This window comes from Protomyctophum parallelum (assembly GCF_964188405.1).
Source record: "Protomyctophum parallelum genome assembly, chromosome: 2".
NCBI lineage: Eukaryota > Metazoa > Chordata > Actinopteri > Myctophiformes > Myctophidae > Protomyctophum > Protomyctophum parallelum.
The window spans coordinates 26,237,820-26,260,871 of record NC_139699.1 but is presented as its reverse complement, the minus strand read 5'-3'; the positions used below and the strand labels follow the sequence as shown (position 1 = coordinate 26,260,871).

Below are 23,052 nucleotides of genomic sequence, written 5' to 3'. Positions count from 1 at the left end.
GTAAGCATGTAGTGCATAGAAAAGCACTATAAAATGCAATTCATTAAATTATCACCACTATTGACATAGAGATATGTCAAATGGTCCTTTATTGTGGTTAAGAATAGATCGCAATCATAATGCTACATACATTAGCATTGGGTTGCTAGGCAATGAAGTAAACAAAACTTGTGTGAATTGAGGGGCGCTCTTATCATCATACATCACATTCCGTGCTCAGCCAATCAAATCATCACAAATGTCACTTTTGGTGTCTTCACTTTCTACCCATACTTTTATCTTCAATATGTACTTTGCTCAGCCAATCAACTCATCGCTATGGGGTGATCAGCCAATGTTTGTGTAAACCTCAAAGCTGGGCATAGAGCCGCTCAGAAATGTACTGTAAGCAAGTAGATTAAGATTTAAACTCTCACTAGATTCTCTAGCAAGACTCTCTAACTCTCGCTAGATTTAAGTGCTCTCACCCCTGTATACACTTGAGACACCATTTCAGAATTAGCAACTATTAGCAACATGTACAAATCGGTTCCCCCCAAAAGACATACATTTGCAAATGCTTGGGACTGTTGTTGGACAATATTCTGTGCCTTCTTCAGTCTCCAATGCTGATCTATGTAATATTTGCGATTGAATCATTATTACAGCAAATATATTATTATTTCATATTCTTGAACGGCAGCAGTTGTCGTGCAAGCCTAAAAAAATACATGAGAAACACAGGCTTTCTATAAAAAGGTTTATTGACTGAAATGCATACAAATGTCACACAAAAAGCACCTTTTGTACAAAACATGAAATATTAGACAATCCCAGGTGTTTAATTGGATTTCATTACACAGCGATGAGTGTTGTTCCCTCCTGAGCACACATGGTGTCCATCGGCTCTGCCAGCTCCTGCACTGAAAGAGGAACAATGCCAAGAATGCCATCAGTAATTGCTTTTTGTAAACTACAGTATATTGGAACTTTAAAAAATTGTCAATTTATATTGAGAAATACAAAGAGCAACAGAGATGTACCCATACCCACACCCGTGTGAACTGAGTGGTGCAATTCCCCCCCCTCTCTCCCTCTCCCTCTCCCTCTCTCTCTCTCTCTCTCTCTCATTAGCAGGCAGTGCACTGCTGCCTCTGTTTCTGGCGCCCCCTACTAGTACTAATAAGTCATATACTCGTGCTCATGACCACTGATACATACGCACGGACATTGCTGGTTGTAGGAGTGGTTGCACCACTCAAAGACGGGAGAATGATGTATGACACAATTTACGTGTAACAATGTTAGGGGCCAAATTGGGGAGTGTGTGTGTGTCTCTGTGTATGTGTGTGTGGGGGGGTTACCAATATACAACCATCGATGTGGCTTTTAAGCCTAGTAAACAAATGTTGCACGGGGCAGATATAGACAAAAACTTCAATACACAAAGAAATTAAAATGTATACTCAAAATGTGTTACAAAATAGTGGAAATAGCCGAGCTTGTAGATTGGCTATTTCAACTATTTTTGAAAAAAAAATCAAAACAACTGAACCTCTCTCAACATGGAATTGCGCTGACTAATTGTGACAGGGCCTACCTGTGGTGAGGTCCATGAGAGGCTGGCTGGGCTCTGGAGGTAGAGAGATGCCCATGGCCCTCCGGATGCCCCACACACTGCTCACGTCACATGGAGCCACCTGGCTGGTGAGCTGGGCCAGGTTCCCCGTCACCTTCTCAGCTACAGACAGACGTTCACAAAGACATTAAAACACCTGGTGGAATGGCTTCACGTCAAAAGAAAACATGAAAAGACCTACCATATTCAGCACTTAGGTTACCCTACCTATAATATAGGTAGGGTAACCTAAGACTAAGTGCTGAATATTATGGTGATATTTTGTTGTTGAAATAAGTATTAAATAGCTAAATATTCTGAATATAGTAATCATTGTTGTTGCTCCATGCTCTTTAATAAACAGAAAAAGTTCAGAGCAAAACATTAAAAAAAGAAAAAAAAGAAAAGAAAGAAAAGGTTGAATACCAATTTCATCCAATCAGAAGAGAGATCTCCTGGACCTACACATACAGGATGAACACATTAAAGGAGAATTCCATGCTAGAATGCTTTCTTATCTTTCTTTGTAGTCGTTACGTCCCCACCAAAGAGGTCCAGGTGTTTTTTTGTGCAAAAACTCCTTATTGGCTATTTTCCCTACCATAAGGCCTCAATGAATTGCATTGCATTGAATGGGAATTGAATGGGGCTATGGGGTGTTATGCTAATTCGCTTATTTCCATCGAAAGAAGTAGTAAAGTGTGCCACTTGGGATATTATTTACATTATGAAGAGAGGATATATACAAAGAAATTATAATTTTGAGCGATGGAAATAAGCGAATTAGCACAACACCCCATAGCCCCATTCCATCCAATTCAATGCAATTCATGTAGGGCATATGGTAGGGAATTAGCCAATAAGGAGCTTTTGCACAAAATAACACCTGGACCTCTTGGGTGTGGACGTAACAACTACAAAGAAAGGTAAGAAAGCCTTTTAGTATGGAATTCTCCTTTAAATTGGAACTGATGACAAATAATTGAGCAGACAAAATTAGAACTGGAACATTATAAACTTGAGGCGGGAAATGGGTACCGTTTGCTGATTGGCAATCCACCTGAAAAATACATTTCTGTTTACTAAAGAGATGGTGAGATACAAATAGTGAAACTCATTCTGATCATTTTGTAGATCTACTTTTTTGTTTTTTTAAACACCACAATACTGCCTCATCAAAGTTGGTATGGTGACTTTATATTGTCAGATATGTCATATTATCATCACTTTACCCAAACACATCTCATGTGGAGTTAGCAGGTTTTTGACCATTAATGTGGAGATTATTACTTGCGCAAGCAGAGCGCGCAAGTAATGTTTTCGCCCGGTCTCTTCCGCCGTGACAGCTGTCCCGCCATTCGATGTTTATGCAGAAAAACATCAAATCTGTGCCTGTTTTGCTGGGACCAAATGACCACAAATGACCATATTTCTTACGTCATCATTTAGAGCTAGTCATACGTATACTATATACATAAATCAGTAAAAATAAAATAGCAAATTGTGCCTGATCTGCTGGGACCAGAGTACGTGGTGTGTGTATATGTATGACTAGCTCTTAATGATGACGTAAGAAATATGGTCATTTGTGGTCATTTGGTCCCAGCAAACCAGGCACAGATTTGCTGTTTTCTTGCATAAACATCAAATGGCGGGACAGCTGTCACGGTTTTTGGCGCAAAGTAACCACAGTATACCGCTAATCAACTTACAACTACACACTTTATACAGTATAGAGTATATATGTATACGTATATAGTATAGTATATGCCTATATACTATATCTATACTATATATATTTCTTACGTCATCATTTAGAGCTAGTCATACGTATACTATATACATAAATCAGTAAAAATAAAATAGCAAATTGTGCCTGATCTGCTGGGACCAGAGTACGTGGTGTGTATATGTATGACTAGCTCTTAATGATGACGTAAGAAATATGGTCATTTGTGGTAGTTTGGTCCCAGCAAACCAGGCACAGATTTGCTGTTTTCTTGCATAAACATCAAATCAAACAGCTGTCACGGTTTTTGGCGCAAAGTAACCACAGTATACCGCTAATCAACTTACAACTACACACTCTATATAGTATATATGTATACGTATATAGTATATGCCTATATACTATATATATACTATATATAGTATATGCCTATACCCTATATAGTATATGCCTGCTTTGCTGGGACCAAACTACCACAAATGACCATATCTCTTACGTCATCATTTAGAGCTAGTCATACGTATACTATATACATAATCAGTAAAAATAAAATAGCAAGTTGTGCCTGATCTGCTGGGACCAGAGTACGTGGTGTGTATATGTATGACTAGCTCTTCACCCAAACTTATATAGATAGAAACTTGAATCATACTTAATAATACTAGGTGTTTATATGCATAAAGTAGGTAGGTAGCAAATAGTTACATCTAAAAATTATACATTTCAAACGTTCCTTCACAGAGATACTGAGATTTGACAGTTTACAGCGGTCGAAAGGACTAGTTGGCCATTTATGGCCTACTAGTGTGCAAGAAGCAAGTATGCACTCGACAGAGTGCAGTTCTAGTTATATATATTTTCCCCTGGCTGACGTTTCTGGGCACTATACTACCTCAACTTAATAACAGGGACTTTAAGCAACGACTGCTACGGCAGTCCGCTCCGGCAACCGGAAATGGATCAGTGCTCGATAAACCTGCTTGCCGTCACAGCCCTTTCTACTACGGCGGAACCTACACTTACATGTAGTGTCTACAACGCCATGCCATGTTTATTGAAACTAGCTGTCATACATTTACACCGATTGTTCCATCACCTCTTTTATGCTGTGTAATGTGTTGGCATGCTCTGAAGGAAGAAATAACACTAATACCATGTCATATTAACCATGTTTATTAAAATGGTTTTAGAATAATAGAGATTGCTCCAGCCAGTGTTGTTTTTGGCAGCAAATTTCTATTTTAGTTTTAGTCATAGTCTCCTGAATAGTTTTCACTTAGTCTTAGTCAAATTTTAGTCACCTGGAATGTATTAGTGTTAGTCTAGTTTTAGTCGACTAAATGTCATAAGATTTTAGTCGACTAAATCTACAGGTGATTTAGTCGACTAAAATGTATTTTTGCGGGCCTTGTTGCCGTCATGACTTATTTTACACTTGCTGAAAATAGCCGATCTACAAGCTCACAACGCGTCGCAGCGCGACCATTGTGAGCTTGTAGATCTGCTATTTTCAGCATGCAAACAAGTGTAAAATGACTTTTACTGGATCTGTTGTCCACTAGTCCCTTCCTAACATTTTAGTCTAGTTTTTATTTGTTGACGAAATTGTCAGTATATTTAGTCTTAGTTTTAGTCACCATAGCATAGTTTTAATTTAGTTTCCATTTAGTTTTCTTCAGTGGAAAAGGTAGTCGACGAACATTTTTCGTCTTAGTTTTAGTCGACAAAAACAACACTGGCTCCAGCACCATCCTCTTTCCACTGCTGATCATGTCCAATGCATGTAAGAATTAAGCAATATCGGCAAGTTAGCCTACACGAGCCGGGGTGTTTAAAAAAAAGTGTTTGTTTGACACATGCTGCATGCGTTACCATGGGAACCCGTCGCCGACGGCTGTTTGCTTAATGATTTTGACAGCTACGGCGATTGCGTCATAGCCGCCGTACTTCCGCCTAGCGGAGCCGTCCTGAAAACAGTCGTTGCTTAAAGTCCCTATTGTCTCTGCCGGGTGGAAACCTCGTCCAAAACTGTTACTTTTCAGGATTCAACTTCAAAAATAGAAAAAAAGGTTTGAGCTTGCGGATCTGCTACTTTTGAGGGCTTTGTGTGACGCTGTAGTATGATCAAGTAGGGCATTCATTTAACAAAAAAGTTTGAATATGGATATAAGAGGTTTCCGCCCTAAGCCCCCGGCGGCAATGTTATGAAAGAATCCCTCCTGAGAAGGGTGTCAGAAAGGGGAAACCCATCTGTAAGTAATAGTATAGAGGTGCTGTTGATGGTCCTCAGATTAATGGAGGTGGGCCCTGAGTGGAGGGGACAAACAAAGAGACCCATGCATGCACTTTGAGGAGTGGAGTCACTTACCCAGCTGCAGCTCCTTGGCAGTGGGAGCCAACAGACAGATCATGTTAGGAGGCTGCTTGGCACTCAGCCGCTCCCGCTGGGCTTCCTGGAGCTCACGGAGGAGCTTTGTGGTGTCGTCCAACTTCTTCTGGAAGTGCAGGGCCTCTGTGATGGTTGGAAAAAAAACAAACACACACACAAAGGTTTGTGTTCATTGTGAGCATCGCTGATTTTCATCGACTACATTCCTAAACTACAAAACGAATCAGCCTGTGACCAGGGCCGGTGGAGGGGGCAGGAGCAGGTGCTCAAATTACAACAAAAAGGGCACATAAAACAGTCAAATCTAGGAGACATGGAAGTTCCCAATCTTGCCTCTATGGATGGCAAAGGGGCAGCTCAGACCCCCAAAGCTTCTCTTGGGCGATATGAACTGAATAGAATAGACTGTTCAGTGTAATGAACAGGGGTGTCTGTCATCATGTCCTAGTTACCAATTATCATTTATCAACATCATGTGTGAGATTCATTTCAATATGCATCTCTCCCAAATGAAATAGATTTGATCAATATTGTGGTGCGCGCACGCGCACACACACACACACACACACACACACACACACACACACACACATGCTCCTATCCTTGGTGTGATTAATTGGACAAAAAAGGACCATTCACCAACAATATGAATGCTCTCAATCAGGATGCTTTCATTCATCTCCGTACATCAGCCTCTGGCAACATTGACAAGCCAGATACAACCTTTTATTTAAAAAAAAAGAAACCACTCATTATTGGCCTGCTCTAGGCCTCGTCTAGCAGGATTCATAATAATGCGGCATTCTGACTAGTGGCTGATTTAACGATTTGGGATGACCAACTTCGATTGGGTGGGGCTGTTTTAGGTCACGCTTGTTTGTTCTCATCTTTCTGAAACAAATATCTCCATTTCACCCCACGAAACCGCACATATCACCGTCAGGCCAAAACCTTGTATGGCAGATTATAATCGTGACATGACATGTTCATACCGTCCCCTCCCTAATGTAGTCCTCCTTTGACATGTCAAGGCCGGGGCCAAATTTGCCTCCATTATTCATTTTTATGAATGCACATTTCCCGGTATATTATGTTGGCTGACAGACAGTAGGATGTTAGCTTCAGGTAACAGGTAATTCAATGTGCAACAAGTCTGTGCCTTTATACCCATAGCATTGTGTGACATGTGAATGTACCTACTACTGTACAAGACTGCGAGCACCTTTTTTCCACAAAGAAAATATCAACACGGTAATAATTTTCCCACCGTTAGTTAGCCATCTGTGTCTAATTTCTCTGTGTTTTTAAATCACTAGCTCAACTTAACCATTCTCCCAACTAAAACAAAGCCATGCTTATTGGACGGGTTTCCCCCTTCTTGAGGAGAACTGGATCAAGTTACTGAAAACAGTAAAAACTGGACCCACAAGACATGGAGACCCAAATTTAAAACATGGGAAAGTTTTCATTCTACTGCTCTGCCACCAAAATGTGGAATGCCCTGAACACATCATCCATTTTTAAAGGATGTGTAACACTGGTTTCTTTCAAAATTGGTCACAAGGGTAGGTAAATGTAATTTCCCATCTCTTTTGTTCATACAGTATAGTGTTTGTTATGTATTATCTCACCCACGTCTTTTTTTAATATAATTATATTGATTACGTTTCACAACTATGTTCTGCTAGCGTCTGTAACACTCTGATTCTGGTGCGATGAAGTAAACAGCTGGCTTATGCTGTCGGATTCTTCTTCCAGGCTGCGTTTTTGATCAAATCAAGCTTGATTTGCGGCTCATTTCTATAAACGCTAAGATCACCGGTTACAAAATGTATGTTTTGGGTGAATTAAATTCGGGGGACATGTTACATAGTGATCTTTCACTTCCCGTTTCTCCGTTTTCGAGTGAAACGGCTTTCAAAACAAGATGGTTTCCCGTTGAAATGAATGGCGGCGGTCTTTGATTATAAATTCAGCCACCAGATGGCGGTGATGTCACCGAATGAGTTAAGTATTAATTAGTGCCCTTTGGGCAACCAGACTCTAGTTCTGTATGCTATGTTGATGAATTGAATACATAGGACCACAATGGAAACAAGTCCTCCAGTACAGATGATCTACCAGCAGAGCACAATACATCTGGAGTTGAGATTTTAGCCATTTTTGTGCGACCCTGTTGTACAACAATGTACAGCTTAAACAGCTTAAAAAATATTTATTTGTTTTTAATAAATAGATTAAATGTATTTGTATGATTAACTAGTATACACAAAACCCTAGACCTACAGCAGCAGCCTCACCTCCAGACATTTGGTCGTCAGTGGACACAGTGGAGACCAGCGCCCTCAGAGTGTCCAGTCTACTGGCGTTGGCTGCTGCAGCTTCCACCACCTGGACACCAAGGAAAAAGGATTCAATTAGATTAGCAATTTGAGTACAATAGGCTCTATGTACAGCACGACAGTAGTCATATTGCATGGAAAGAAATTGGGCATCTTCCTTAGGGGTCATTGACATTAAAATGTTTGAGAACCACTACACTGATTTAACCCATTAAAACATCTGTGTACCTTTTCTATTTTTGCATTGGCTATTCTAAAATAGCAGACATACAAGCTCACAGCGCGACAGTTGGTGTCGCACTGCAAGCTTGTGAATCTGCTATTTGTTTTTGCATTTTAGAAAAATATTGAAAGTGTGAGAACTAACTGATATAGAAGACATTTGTAGAAATGGCCTCAGGTCTTAACCCATTCTGACCTGAGATCAGATTCATACGAGGTTTCCGCTGGACACACACTGGGTCTGATGAACCCATTCTGACCTGAGATCAGATTCTAAAAATATCAGTCGTTCTTCAATAGCTAAAGCATAACATGATGCCGACACCAAAATGGGTGCCCGGTCAGAATGGGTTAAAGGGCAGAACAACATTAGCAGGGCTGCACACAACTTTTTTGGTCTAAAATGCGGCGACCCGTCTCGCCGGATGGATAAGAGAGGGATGCATGAATAACTTATAGCAAAACGATATTTATTGGATAAGTGGGGACTGGGGAGTCAATGGAGAGTATTGCAACTCTAGATTCATCCCATTATTAAAAAAAATCTAGAGTTGCAAATTGCAGCTATAGGTCCAATCTAAGCAATATTTAGATACTTTTATTTTTTATTTTTTTAATAGCCGATCTACTAGCTCACAACGTGTTGCGGAGGCGACATGTTGTGAGCTTGCAGATCAGCTATTTGTTTAACATACGACATGTTGTATGGCGAAGCATACGTCAGGCTTCCCCTTTGTTTTTAGCCGAGGCGACGTACACAGTCAACAGAGAGTCAGACACACATGACATGGCCCCTGGGTGCAAAATAAACAGTATACACTACCCGACTTTACGATAAGGGACAGTATGTCGGGACACGCTGTTGTCATGTTGATAAGCTTCATGTTGTGCAGCAGCAGTGCCAGTCCGCAATGCTTTGCACTCCTCCCAATAAAACCTGTACCCGTAAAAAGTCGGTGGCCGGTGCCTAGGCTGTGAGAGACGGCATCGCACACGAGCAACTTGCTCCAGCACCCGGAAAAAAAACACAAGCACAGCGCGAATGGGAAGAGTGCAAAGCATCCAAAGCATGCCCTTTTACAACTTTAACTTTTTAGTTCACTCCACATCTGAAACAGAGAAGCCGAACCATTTGTGTCAGGTTGTCTCAGTAGTAAACTCCTATCCTGCTGTCAACCGCCCTCGTCCCAGCAGCGAGCAGCATGGAATCCTCCCTCGTTTGAGTAAGGACGCGCTGTGATTAGCCACAATGGCCAGTGCACTTGTGCAAGACGTGCTGTGATTGGCCAGTAGCTACTTTGAGTGGCAGTCAGTGGGAAATGCTTTCGCCACAGAATTCACTAGTATTCTGGCCATAATAATCATTCTGGGTGGCCCCAGCTGTTGGTACGCAGAAGCGCTTCCCTGCACTTCACAGCGCATAATGAATTTTGACGACGCATGCGCACTGGCACACCGCTTGTGTGCAGGTCTGAACATTAGACAGCAAGCCTTAATAAGCAACTAGACTTTAAGAAACAATCCTTCCCCCCAAAAAAGCAAGACGCAGCTACCAACATTTACAAGCACCTTTGCAGAAAAACAAGCCAAAAGTGGTTGAACTTGGCAACACTGCCCTGCACACGTCAATCACTGACGTGCATTCCACAGAAGGACAGCTGACACTCGGTGGGACCGGGCCAGCTGACACTCGGTGGGACCGGGCCAGCTGACACTCTGTGGGATCGGGCCAAGCCTTGTGTGTGTGTGAAGCACCTCCTTAGTCATCGCCGCTCCCGCTCTCTCTCTCCAAAAAATGAAGGTATAATGAAATGGCTCCAACATCCATGCAGGCGCCCCAGGGAGGGAGGGAGGGAAGGGGGGCTAAACTGGACAGACTCCAAACACAGCAAACAGCGCAGGACAGAGGGGCTGCTGTGTGTGTGTGTGCCCGTGCGTCTGCTTCCTGCCCTCGCTGGGTAAAGGGAGCGATTCAAACGGCCATAGACCAAGAAGAGGCACAGAAAAAGAAAAACACAAGTGCCTTTTCCACCACCTCACGTCGATCCTGGGGGAAAACATTGGTGCCATCATGTCCCATTATTATAAGCAACTTTTTTCCTGTAAAGTGGCTCATAAATATTGGTCGTTTTTTTTGAGAATATGCATATACTATAGGGCGATGTTTACATAAAATGCTATAATTCTACATAATATAAAAGTTCTAAGTCTACATAAATTGCCATCTAAGTTACATAAGTTGAGCCTTTGCATACCCCTGTTGGAGGTCGAGGCTAGGGCAAGTACTAGGGCAAGTGGTATGGGTGAGGATGGAGTCTGAAGAGGTGTGCTTTCAGAATGCGGCGGAAGACTGGGAGTGAATCTGTAGTTCTGATTGAAAGTGCATTCTATAGTTTTGGAGCCAGAAGGGAGAAGACTTTGGGACGTGTGGAGCGTTGTCCCGGCGTTTTTATCGAAGGTACTATCAGCTTCCCTGTGTCAGCAGATCTGAGCACTCGGGAGGGTTTGTAGGGTGCGAGCAGGCGGTGCCATACCTTTGGTTTCTTTGAATGCCAGCATCAGAGTTTTGTACTGCGGGCAGAAAACGGGAGCCAACGGAGGGAGTGGATCTAATGATGTCTAAATGGTTCTCAATCCTTTTCACATCAAGAACCCCCAAATTAATGGTTAGTCGTCTACAGAGCCCCATCTGAAAGTATTTTGTGCCAGGGACCCCATATAAGAATAATGTTTCAAGAACATTCTAGATAAAAAAATATCTTTTTAAGAATAATCTTGTGAGCTTGTAGATTTGATATTTTCAAATAGCCCTAGTCGCTTTTTGGGCTTGGTCTTGTGTGGCCAGACTGTTGCCAAAAGCTGGACATAGGAGGGGCTAGCGACCCTCAAAAATTAAATCATCTAAGCATATATAGATTGCTGCTTAGCAGAAATAGAAATTAAAAAATAAAATGTAAAGATATTTAAAAAATGTCATGAATGGAAATGCCATGGTCTTGTCTCGGATTTCGGGAGGTGTCGGTGTCTGGCAAGACAAGTTTTCGTAATACCTGGTCGCTTGCCTTTCTCTCAACATTTGAGAACACTGCTTGAGAGTGGCTGAGCAGTGGTGGGCTCTCATGGGGTGAGGTGAGGGAGGCTCTCATGGGGAGAGGTGAGGGGGGCTCTCATGGGGTGAGGTGAGGGGGGCTCTCATGGGGTGAGGTGAGGGGGGCTCTCATGGGGTGAGGTGAGGGGGGCTCTCATGGGGTGAGCTGAGGGAGGCTCTCATGGGGTGAGGTGAGGGGGGCTCTCATGGGGTGAGGTGAGGGGGGATCTCATGGGGTGAGGTGAGGGGGGCTCTCATGGGGTGAGGTGAGGGGGGCTCTCATGGGGTGAGGTGAGGGGGGATCTCATGGGGTGAGGTGAGGGGGGATCTCATGGGGTGAGGTGAGGAGGGCTCTCATGGGGTGAGGTGAGGTGGGCTATCATGGGGTGAGGTGAGGGGGGCTCTCATGGGGTGAGGTGAGGGGGGCTCTCATGGGGTGAGGTGAGGGGGGATCTCATGGGGTGAGGTGAGGGGGGCTCTCATGGGGTGAGGTGAGGGGGGCTCTCATGGGGTGAGGTGAGGGGGGCTCTCATGGGGTGAGGTGAGGAGGGCTCTCATGGGGAGAGGTGAGGGGGGCTCTCATGGGGTGAGGTGAGGAGGGCTCTCATGGGGTGAGGTGAGGGGGGCTCTCATGGGGTGAGGTGAGGGGGGCTCGGTAGTCAGAGGGCCGTTTCCTGCTCCTTCATGTAGAACAAATGTTAAACAAAGAACAGTCCATTACAGAGCAATGGTGGCATGGAACTATTACCTACCGGTTATTGTTTTGTCTATGAGGATATCTATATGAGTTTTAAGAAGAAGCTGAAGTTGTTTTTGTTCACTCAAGAGATGTGAAAGAGATAATGTATATTTATTTTACAGTCAAGGTTGAAGATTGGATTGTACTGTAGAGCTAGCTATCAAATGTAGTAGACGGATCATGAGTTGGTGTTTTGTGTTGCATTGGATGAATGTATGTAATAATAATCAAAAATGTTTCGATATGTTTAAGACCACAGGAAGAGTAGCTGCTGTGATTCACAGTAATCTAATGGGGATCTAATACATAAATCAAATCAAGGTGAGGGGGGCTCTCATGGGGTGAGGTGAGGGGAGCCAGCAGCGGGAAATGTTCTTTCCACGTGTTGGATTTGTTTCACTGCTTCAAGACCCGACGTCACGCCGTGTTGACACAGCTGGGAGCCATGTGCGAAAGCAGTCTGGTGACTTAATGAGTTAAAAAGGTGTTCGACACATAATAACGTAATGTAAAACCAGCCGTGCTCTATTTACCTGCACTAAATCAATCCACCAGAGAGAGACAGGGGGGTTGTCAGGAGATCTATAGAGGCCTTACACAACCTCTGGGCTGAGGTGAACCAGGTGGCAAGCATCCACTTTTTAAAATGAAGCCAATAAGGAAGTGCAGAGTTCCACGCAATTCTCATTAATGGCCTAGTAGGTGTCACCATTTCCCCTCCTGCTGGTTGCAGAAGAAGCACCGACACTCCATTCAAGTGAATGGGTATTTGGCCGGTCTTTACACTTGATTGTATTACCTTAGTAAACATTATAATCAGTCATAAATACTTTATGCTTTCAGTCGCTAAAGACTTTTCAATTACCATCATTTGTAAATGATTAAAAAATGGGAATAAAATGATAAAAGTAGGGTATGAAAATGTAACATTACCTCCATGTTATCCCTGTCCTTCTGTGGTTTCTTTGGCTCCTGCACCTGCTGGGAAGTCAGAGAAATACTATGACAAAGAACAACAGAACAATCTCATAGGCTTTAGTTTTAGTGCCCTACAAGAGTGTAGCACAAAAGTAGTGTGTGTGTGTGTGTGTGTGTGTGTGTGTGTGTGTGTGTGTGTGTGTGTGTGTGTGTGTGTGTGTATATATATATATATTAGGGGTGTGCATCTCTCCCTTACAGGACGATTCAATACGTATACGTATAAAGAATAGGGTTGGGACTTCATTAAAAAACATCATCAAACTAGAACTGCACTCTGTCGAGTGCATACTTGCTTGTTGCACACTAGTAGGCCATAAATGGCCAACTAGTGCGCAAGCAGAGCGCGCAAGTCCTTTCGACCGCTGTAAACTGTCAAATCTCAGTATCTCTGTGAAGGAACGTTTGAAATGATTAATTTTTAGTTGTAACTATTTGCTACCTACCTACTTTATGCATATAAACACCTAGTATTATTAAGTATGGTTCAAGTTTCTATCTATATAAGAAATACTGTTTTATCGTTGTAGATATATTCTGGATCCCTTTTTAGTTTTTCAGAGACAAATAAATCATTGATATGTGTTGAAAAAAAAGGTATATAAACTGAATTAAAATATGTTATACAGTATAATTTTTCTGTAAACGGTGGAATCTCAATATCTCTGTGAAGGAACGTTTGAAATGTCTAATTATTAGGTGCAACTATTTGCTACCCATCTACTTTATGCATGTAAACACAAAAAGTATATAAGCAAATCTGTGCCTGGTTTGCTGGGACCAAATGACCACAAATTACCATATTTCTTACGTCATCATTAAGAGCTAGTCATACATATACACACCACGTACTCTGGTCCCAGCAGATCAGGCACAATTTGCCATTTTATTTTGACTGATTATGTATACTAGTCCTTACCCGTTCTGAATATATGCAAACAGCAAATCATGTTCAGTGTGTGATGTAATAGATCACATTACTGATAGGGGGGGGGGATTGTTTACAGATGGTCTTGGGAAGTTGGGTTGGGCACTAAAGTATAGGCTAATTAAATGCTGTAGTACAATCATAAGTACACCATTGATGTGTGATGTAAATATGGTGGTGATATTCTGCCTATAAATGGAAGTTATTGAATATTTTCAAGGTCGGTGTTGCACTTTGTAGACGGTCCCTAACCGCTCACCGTCTGCTGCCCGTGGAGATATAAGCTATTAAACGGTGAACGCGGAGGTTGGCTTTTTGGGCTTCAAAGCAAGTTGTAGTTTGTTCTTTATATAATCAGGATAAGAATTAGATGTTTTGTGTGATTTAGGAACGTGTCGTTGTCATTGCATCTGTCTGTATGCATTTTGTCATTGTGTTGTTCCGACGGCACGGGATCTGTCTTCTCCAAACGTCTCCATTTGGCCACCCCGAGACCCCGACAGATAAGCATTCCGTTGTGATCGTGCTGTTCAGTGTGTCACGCAGCCACGCTGGGTGCGCGCAGGGCTGTAAGCTGTCGTTGTCAGTGTCCAGGCTTTGAGCGTGCATGTAGCCCATGTGTAATGCACGGCGAAGGAGGTGGTTGAGGAGGGGGCGGACAGTGTAAATGGTGCATTTATATATAGCGGCGGAGCGGCTGCAGTCCTGGCTGTGTGTCGCTGATCATAAGCCCAGAAACAGTGTCCTCGGAGCGGCTGCAGTCCTGGCTGTGTGTCACTGATCATAAGCCCAGAAACAGTGTCCTCGGAGCGGCTGCAGTCCTGGCTGTGTGTCGCTGGTCATTCACATCCAACACGGATACAGAACAGATGCTCCGACGGGTCTGGGTTTCGCTTCCTACGTCACACTACAAACGGTGACCTATCGAATTATGCGTCCCACACCCCCTCCACAGGCACACAATTCTTCAAGTTACAATTCTCCATGATCGTGTGGTGATGTAAAAACAATATCTGTACAGTAAATATGACAGTTGCGTCGGTAAAAAGTAGCCTAGCTGGATTGTGGGAGCGTGCAGATTTTTTTTGGCATGGAGAGATGTGTGCTAATAGTGTGGCTCGGTCGGAGATAGACCACGGACAAATAAACGGGTTTTTATTCACTAATAAATTCATTATTAATCTTATTGGAAAAATGGCTTCGTTAAGACCTCCATATTATTATGGTCAATGCCTGTGTGAAAAGTGGGAGCGATTGGTGCAGGCAATGAGGAGATAAGGTGGTGTTTCTGACAGACAGACAGACATTCATTCAGACAGACATTCGCTCATTTATAGTATGATAGTATACGTATGACTAGCTCTAAATGATGACGTAAGAAATATATATAGTATATAGGCATATACTATATACGTATACATATATACTCTATACTCTATACTGTATAAAGTGTGTAGTTGTAAGTTGATTAGCAGTATACTGTGGTTACTTTGCGCCAAAAACCGTGACAGCTGTCCCGCCATTTGATGTTTATGCAAGAAAACAGCAAATCTGTGCCTGGTTTGCTGGGACCAAATGACCACAAATGACCATATTTCTTACGTCATCATTAAGAGCTAGTCATACATACACACCACGTACTCTGGTCCCAGCAGATCAGTCACAATTTGCTATTTTATTTTTTACTGATTATGTATATAGTATACGTATGACTAGCTCTAAATGATGACGTAAGAAATATATATAGTATATATATAGTATATTGATACTATATACGTATACATATATACTCTATACTCTATACTGTATAAAGTGTGTAGTTGTAAGTTGATTAGCGATATACTGTGGTTACTTTGCGCCAAAAACCGTGACAGCTGTCCCGCCATTTGATGTTTATGCAAGAAAACAGCAAATCTGTGCCTGGTTTGCTGGGACCAAATGACCACAAATGACCATATTTCTTACGTCATCATTAAGAGCTAGTCATACATATACACACCACGTACTCTGGTCCCAGCAGATCAGGCACAATTTGCTATTTTATTTTTTACTGATTATGTATATAGTATACGTATGACTAGCTCTAAATGATGACGTAAGACATATATATAGTATATAGGCATATACTATATATGTATACATATATACTCTATACTCTATACTGTATAAAGTGTGTAGTTGTAAGTTGATTAGCGGTATACTGTGGTTACTTTGCGCCAAAAACCGTGACAGCTGTTCCGCCATTTGATGCTTACGCAGAAAAACATCAAATCTGTGCCTGTGTTGCTGGACCAAATGACCACAAATGACCATATTTCTTACGTCATCATTAAGAGCTAGTCATACACATACACACCACGTACTCTGGTCCCAGCAGATCAGGCACAATTTGCTATTTTTACTGATTATGTATATAGTATACGTTTGACTAGCTCTAAATGATGACGTAAGAAATATATATAGTATATATATAGTATATAGGCATATACTATATACGTATACATATATACTCTATACTCTATACTGTATAAAGTGTGTAGTTGTAAGTTGATTAGCGGTATACTGTGGTTACTTTGCGCCAAAAACCGTGACAGCTGTTCCGCCATTTGATGCTTACGCAGAAAAACATCAAATCTGTGCCTGTGTTGCTGGACCAAATGACCACAAATGACCATATTTCTTACGTCATCATTAAGAGCTAGTCATACACATACACACCACGTACTCTGGTCCCAGCAGATCAGGCACAATTTGCTATTTTATTTTTACTGATTATGTATATAGTATACGTATGACTAGCTCTAAATGATGACGTAAGAAATATATATAGTATATATGTAGTATATAGGCATATACTATATACGTATACATATATACTCTATACTCTATACTGTATAAAGTGTGTAGTTGTAAGTTGATTAGCAGTATACTGTGGTTACTTTGCGCCAAAAACTGTGACAGCTGTTCCGCCATTTGATGCTTACGCAGAAAAAAATCAAATCTGTGCCTGTGTTGCTGGACCAAATGACCACAAATGACCATATTTCTTACGTCATCATTAAGAGCTAGTCATACACATACACACCACGTACTCTGGTCCCAGCAGATCAGGCACAATTTGCTATTTTATTTTTTACTGATTATGTATAATAGTATACGTATGACTAGCTCTAAATGATGACGTAAGAGATATGGTCATTTGTGGTCATTTGGTCCAGCAACACAGGCACAGATTTGATGTTTTTCTGCGTAAGCATCGAATGGCGGAACAGCTGTCACGACAAAGGAGACCGGGCGAAAACATTACTTGCGCGCTCTGCTTGCGCAAGTAATTACTTGGAGGCTTTGTGATTAATTCATCTCAATTAATCACATTTTAATCGCATATCAATAGGCCTATTTGACCTGAGCAGTGAGAAGCTTTTTTTTCTAAATGGATTTGGATACGAGTGAATCAATGAATAGTGACTACATAAGCATAAGCAATAAAACAAGTAGTAATAATAATAATAATAATAGTGATAATATTATTTATACAATGCTTCTCTGAGTACCTAAAGATGTTATTCAAGGAGAACATGAGAAAACAAATAAAAACTACTTTATTAGGGAAAAACTAAGAAAAACAGTGGAATGAGATAGCTGGGGACAGCAATATTCTAGATGTGGGTTTGAACTTTGAACTTAGGGTGGTAGCATGTCTCTGAGTTTTGGGAGGTGCATAGTTTCGACAGGTCTGCCTGCTGTGGACAGTGCAACCCTGACCATTAAACACGGGCAGATGCAAGGAAAGTCTATCATTCATTGTTAAAATAGGAGCTCTGGGGTGCCGGAAAGAAATGGCTGCTTTTACTCTGGAACCCCCCCCCCCCCAATATATGCATGCGTGTGTGTGTGTGTGTCAAAAATGTATTACAATTTATGTGTAAAAAAAACCCCCATTTGATTATTGGTTCTAAATATGGATTTGGTTAATTTGCAAATCTCTGCTTACCGGCTCGGTGTGCTTGAGGCCTTTTGAATGTTCTCCGTTGGTCATGGCATCCAGGAGGTTGTCTGCCAGCTGATATGTGTACTCCTCTGATTTGGTCAGGAATTCAGAGATGCTGCGCGCGCACGCACACACACACACACACACACACGTTTGTATTACTATGCTTGTGAGGACATCAACATTTTAGTACGGCAACTTCATCAACACTATTGTACAGGTAAATACATTCATCAATTTGTTTTGCCACAAGCCTAAAGCCACAAAATAGCCAATCTACAAGCTCACGACGCAACACGTTATGAGACTATAGATCAACAAAAGTATAAATCATGTTTAACTCTAGGTCCAACCTCCCCCTTTTCATTGCATTTCTTTCTACATGCGCAGAGTCTCAAAGGTACCCATCTGTGACTTCATTGGCGGGGAATTCAAGCTAATGGAAACTACAGCTGTTCTCTTCCTGGAATATAGAAGTGTTAAAAAACTGCCAGTAATCATTGCTATAGACTCTATACAGCAGGGTTCCCCAATAGGCGGCCCGCGGGCCATTTGCGGCCCACAGAGCGCCCCCTTGTGGCCCATGAAAGAATAAAAAAGAAAAAGCCTATGCATGTCAAACTGGGCATCCTTTTCAAATGGGGTCTTGCCCTGAAAATGAATTTTCAGGGCAAGACCTCGACCTCGCGCGTGCAGACTCGGCCCCCAGCCTGGTACGCTAGTCAAAATATGGCCCTTGAGGAAAATTAATTGGGGAACCCTGCTATACAGTATAGTGTTTGTTCCATAACATGGGTCTCCCTGTCTTTAGGTTGGGCTCACAATGCAATGCTTGCAGGTCTGTTTATTATCGTCTCCACCAGTCCGAAGGCATGGGGAGAGAGTATGTTTATGTTTTGCACTCCGTGTGTGCGTGCGTCCGTCCTTCCTTCTGTCCGTCCGTTACCAGCTAAACTCCGGCACCGTTGGCCCGTTCCATGCCAAACTTTGCACACACACTGACTGGATGCCAACGACGGACCTCTGCGCCAAATATTCCTCTACGGCCTGTTATAGTGACAACATGAGGCCGATTTAGGCAAAACACATTTCTGTAGATTACTCGTATACATTTTATCCATAAATCACACAATTCGGTATACACTATCTCCATAGTCATGTGATCAACACCATTTCCCAGACAAAAGATGGGCATAGGAGGGGCACAGTACTTGGGACTTCACTTGTGGGCCACAAGTCCACCACCAACAGCTGAGATGCTTTAGTTGAACCTCGGGGTAATTATACAGAAAGTAACGAGACCATCTTCCCAGAAAACTGGGGTAAGCAGACACAACGTGCAGTTTTTTAGGTCAAAGCCAAAGCTCAACAATGATAAACAAACACCTCCTCCATCCTCCTTACAGTAATACAGTATGCAAACAAAGCCAGGAAGAAACAGTCATCTGAAGGCTAATCATCCAGGAAAGCCTCAGGGCCAGTGGTTCCCATACACTTTCAGAGCAAGGACTGCCCAAATGCATAAGCATTTGCCTGCAAACCGATATTTTAAAGGATTTTGTACCAGGGGACATACATTATTTATTTTTTCTGGGAAGGAACAAGGTTTCGTATGGAAACACGTTGCAGATCGACAATGATTTGTATGTTGTGTCCTCTAAGTCCATGTGGGCTGGGCACCTCTGGTGCATGACACATAAATAAAGCCAATTAGATCATGACTTTTGTTGTGTGTAAACCCGTTAAAAACTCACTTTGCCACTCGACTTTCCACTCACTTTATGCATGCGCATACCCTCTATATCCTCACGGCACACAGGTTATACTGTAGTGTTATTTGCGCGCCATACCTCTCTGAGCCCTGCAGGCTGGACTCCTCTCCGTAGGAGGAGTAGACGAGGTCCGACTCATCCTTGCTGATGTTGGCGAAGCTGGAGTCATAGGTGGGGGCGTAGGAGGTGTACGGCCCGTAGCTCATGTAGGCCACTGAGGACATAAGGAACAGCATTAGAAACTATGTTTTTCCCCCATTGTTTGTCCAACAGTGTTTTATATTGTAGAATAAGCCTTGGAATGTATAGTCTTGCTCGTGCATGCTTTCCTGCCTAGAATGAATGGTGGCAGAGAAAAGAACAGAGAGGAAAGGCTCCGGTCTAAACATTTACAATGTTTACCAAAGTTTTATTCATGGAAATTCCTTGTTAAATGTGGTCATGCGAATGAGACTGTACATGTGATTTGAGGGCTATACAAATAAACATGACTTCAGTCTTTTAGTGGGAAAATATATATTATTTAGTCTGCAGTGCAAACCCTTGCTGAATTAAATAAGTTAAAACAAAGGCATCTTATGCTACCTAATGCATGCTGAAGTCAGAAATTAGGACAGAACATCGCCGTTCTGATCAAAACCATGGACAGCGCCATAGATTTAGGGAATAGCAAGTTTTGTCTGACCGTAAACAAGGAAGTGAGTGGCTGCTTGCGCAGCTAAACAATTCTGGGACGGATAAACAAGGCGTTGCCTAGCAACGGCCGCTGTCAAAAACAATGATTTTAGCGGCTGCGTTTTATACCATTTAAAAGGACCTGAAGACGTGTCCACATGTTCTGGGCCTCCTACGGGTGTAATTATGCTGGTAATCGTCCTGGGCACGACATTCCAAATCCAACACGGGTTGTGCTTATAACCACACCCCCGGGCAGGCATAGTTTTACTGAGGTTAGGGTTTCTATTGCTGTTCTATAACAGCAATGGTTATAGAACAGGGGAAAGAATGTTTTAGACAATACTGTAGTACCTGTATTGTTAATAAAGTAATCAATGGTACTCAACTACTAATATACGACTCAGGCATATTTCCTGGGGCGGAGTTACAATATGTCAAGTTGCCCTGACCAATATGGTGGCGAGTCTGGTGACATACGATTCATTCAGCATTCTGGGAAACGTGACATGATTTGCCCCCTGGATCACCATTATTGTTGCTGTAGGGCAATTTTCATTATTAACGCCCTACTTGATCATACTTCAGCATCACACAAAAGTAGTAAGTAGCAGATCCACAACCTCAAAATGCAGCACGAATCGACAGATACGGACATTGCTGGACATTGCTGGTTTCACGCATGCGCACGACGGATACATGATACACACACCCGGACATTCCTGGTTGTAGGAGTGGTTGCACCACTCAAAAATAGCAAGAGAAGACCCACAAGCTCAAAGCGCAGCATGATGCTACTACTTACGACGTGCAACGCTGTAGTGTGATCCAAGAACGGCAATAATTTACAAAGAAAATATTATTATTATTATTTGTTTAAGTTAGAATAGATAGAGAGATATAAGAGTTTGTGTATTTACCTGGAGTGGTTCTGTTCCTCTTGTCTTCCCTGAAGCCCTGCAGGCAGTTAACTCCACTCTGCAGCCTGTTGGTCATCATGCCCAGCCTCACCGGACAGTAGCCCACATCTGGTACAACACACAGGCAGTACCTTATAGGCCACGTTTACACAGAGTTGCGAGGCGGAACGTTTCTAAAGATTTTGATGCGCTTTAAACCCTCGAAAATGACGTACATGGAAGGCACCTCTGATCATTTATTTTGCCTTTTCTCTAGTACCGTTGTCGCCTAAACGGGGCCTTAAGGTGGTTGCACACTGGACGCGTTTTTCAGAAAACAGACACTAAAAATCTGAAAAAAGCAGCAGTGTGCAGGGACCTTTAGTCTATCTCACAAACACACACACAATTACAAACTACACATTCAGAGTTCATAATATTCATCTCTGCCACTTATTTTTTGTCACCTACCTCCAACTGATAGGTCCACTGGGTTGAGGATGCCCAGGGTGGTTGAACCGTCGTTCTTCCTTCTGACAAACTCCAACTACACAAAACATTGATGATATGGTCGACTCAATTGGGATTTGGGGAGACACTTGCTCACTCTTCTTCAATTCAGTACAACAAACACGAGAGTACTAAGAGGCTAATGTAGGGTATATTAGATTTTCCACATTAAAGAGTTTTAAAAAACTTTTTTCCCCCTCTTGTTCTCCCATGTAAAGCACCTTTTTGACCATTTAAAAGGTTGGCGACATGGGGAGGACAGAATAGATGTCCAGGTAAAATGTTTATGTTGTGGTGGTCTACCACAGTATCAAAGGCTTATGAACAGCGTCCAGCCGGCTACCATCAGACTGTTGAACAAGCCCTGAACACCGCCTATCACCAGGCTGGCCTGAACACTTTAAGACAGTTCTCACCTCACACTGGAGCACCCTGTTAGACAGCTTGCCTCCAGACTCTCCAATGAGTTTGCGGATCTCCTGCAGCTCTTTCTCTACCTTCAGGGCCTCCTCTTTAGAGTCCTTGTCCTGTCTGGGGTTGAACACACAAAGTGGCAGCTCACACATGACAGCCTCCGATGAGAAGGGCATGTGCAAAGGAGAGATGAGGGGTACATGGGGAGAAGGACGCTGAAATTGGAGCTGCCAGGCAAGAGGAGAAGAGGAAGGCCAAAGATGAGGTTTATGGATGAGGTGACTCAGTTGAGACGACATGCATGTTGTAGGAGTCAGAGGAAGACGGATCCAGATGGAAAATGATGATCGCACCACAACATGTTGTGAGCTTGTAGATTGGCTATTTTCACATGAAACCACCCTACAATTTTAATGTATTAAAGGCCTTTCAATTTTGCTCATAATTTTCCCCCTCTCCTGATAAAGTATGTTTTAAGTGGTTAAATCTGAGTGAATACGAAAGAGTAGATGAGATACTTAACTTCCATTGCATACAATGTTTTCTTTTTACAAACACAGCAAGTCTCTCTGAATCAATGTGTCATGGGCATTTGCGTTTGGTTCTGTATATAAACTCAGAAACAAATGTTCGGAAACTTAACTTTGGTCCATTATTTCTTCTCTTTAATAATACCAATTTGTGTTGTATTTTATATAATTTTAATCGTTGATTAGTCACCTTTACAACAAGGTATAACTTGTAAGGATCGGGCATTCGTGGAATGAGCAACACAGCTA

At 42.3% G+C, this 23,052-nt stretch overlaps 1 protein-coding gene across 2 annotated transcripts in view; it reads right to left on the bottom strand.

Annotated features, from left to right (window-relative positions):
• Positions 1-725: 725 nt before the first annotated feature.
• Positions 726-23,052, bottom strand: part of brd7 (bromodomain containing 7) — a 32,512-nt gene continuing 10,185 nt past the window's right edge. The window contains exons 8-17 of one of the 2 annotated variants that reach the window (XM_083759723.1): positions 22,276-22,390; positions 21,821-21,896; positions 21,371-21,478; positions 19,854-19,989; positions 18,007-18,118; positions 13,040-13,087; positions 8,016-8,106; positions 5,695-5,838; positions 1,580-1,720; positions 726-902 (exon numbers count right to left, since the gene is read on the bottom strand). In XM_083759723.1, the coding sequence (XP_083615849.1) occupies positions 835-902; positions 1,580-1,720; positions 5,695-5,838; positions 8,016-8,106; positions 13,040-13,087; positions 18,007-18,118; positions 19,854-19,989; positions 21,371-21,478; positions 21,821-21,896; positions 22,276-22,390 (1,039 nt within the window). In that variant the 3' untranslated portion in view covers positions 726-834. The remainder of the gene's footprint in view (positions 903-1,579; positions 1,721-5,694; positions 5,839-8,015; positions 8,107-13,039; positions 13,088-18,006; positions 18,119-19,853; positions 19,990-21,370; positions 21,479-21,820; positions 21,897-22,275; positions 22,391-23,052) is intronic. The other variant, XM_083759724.1, reaches the window with a different exon arrangement.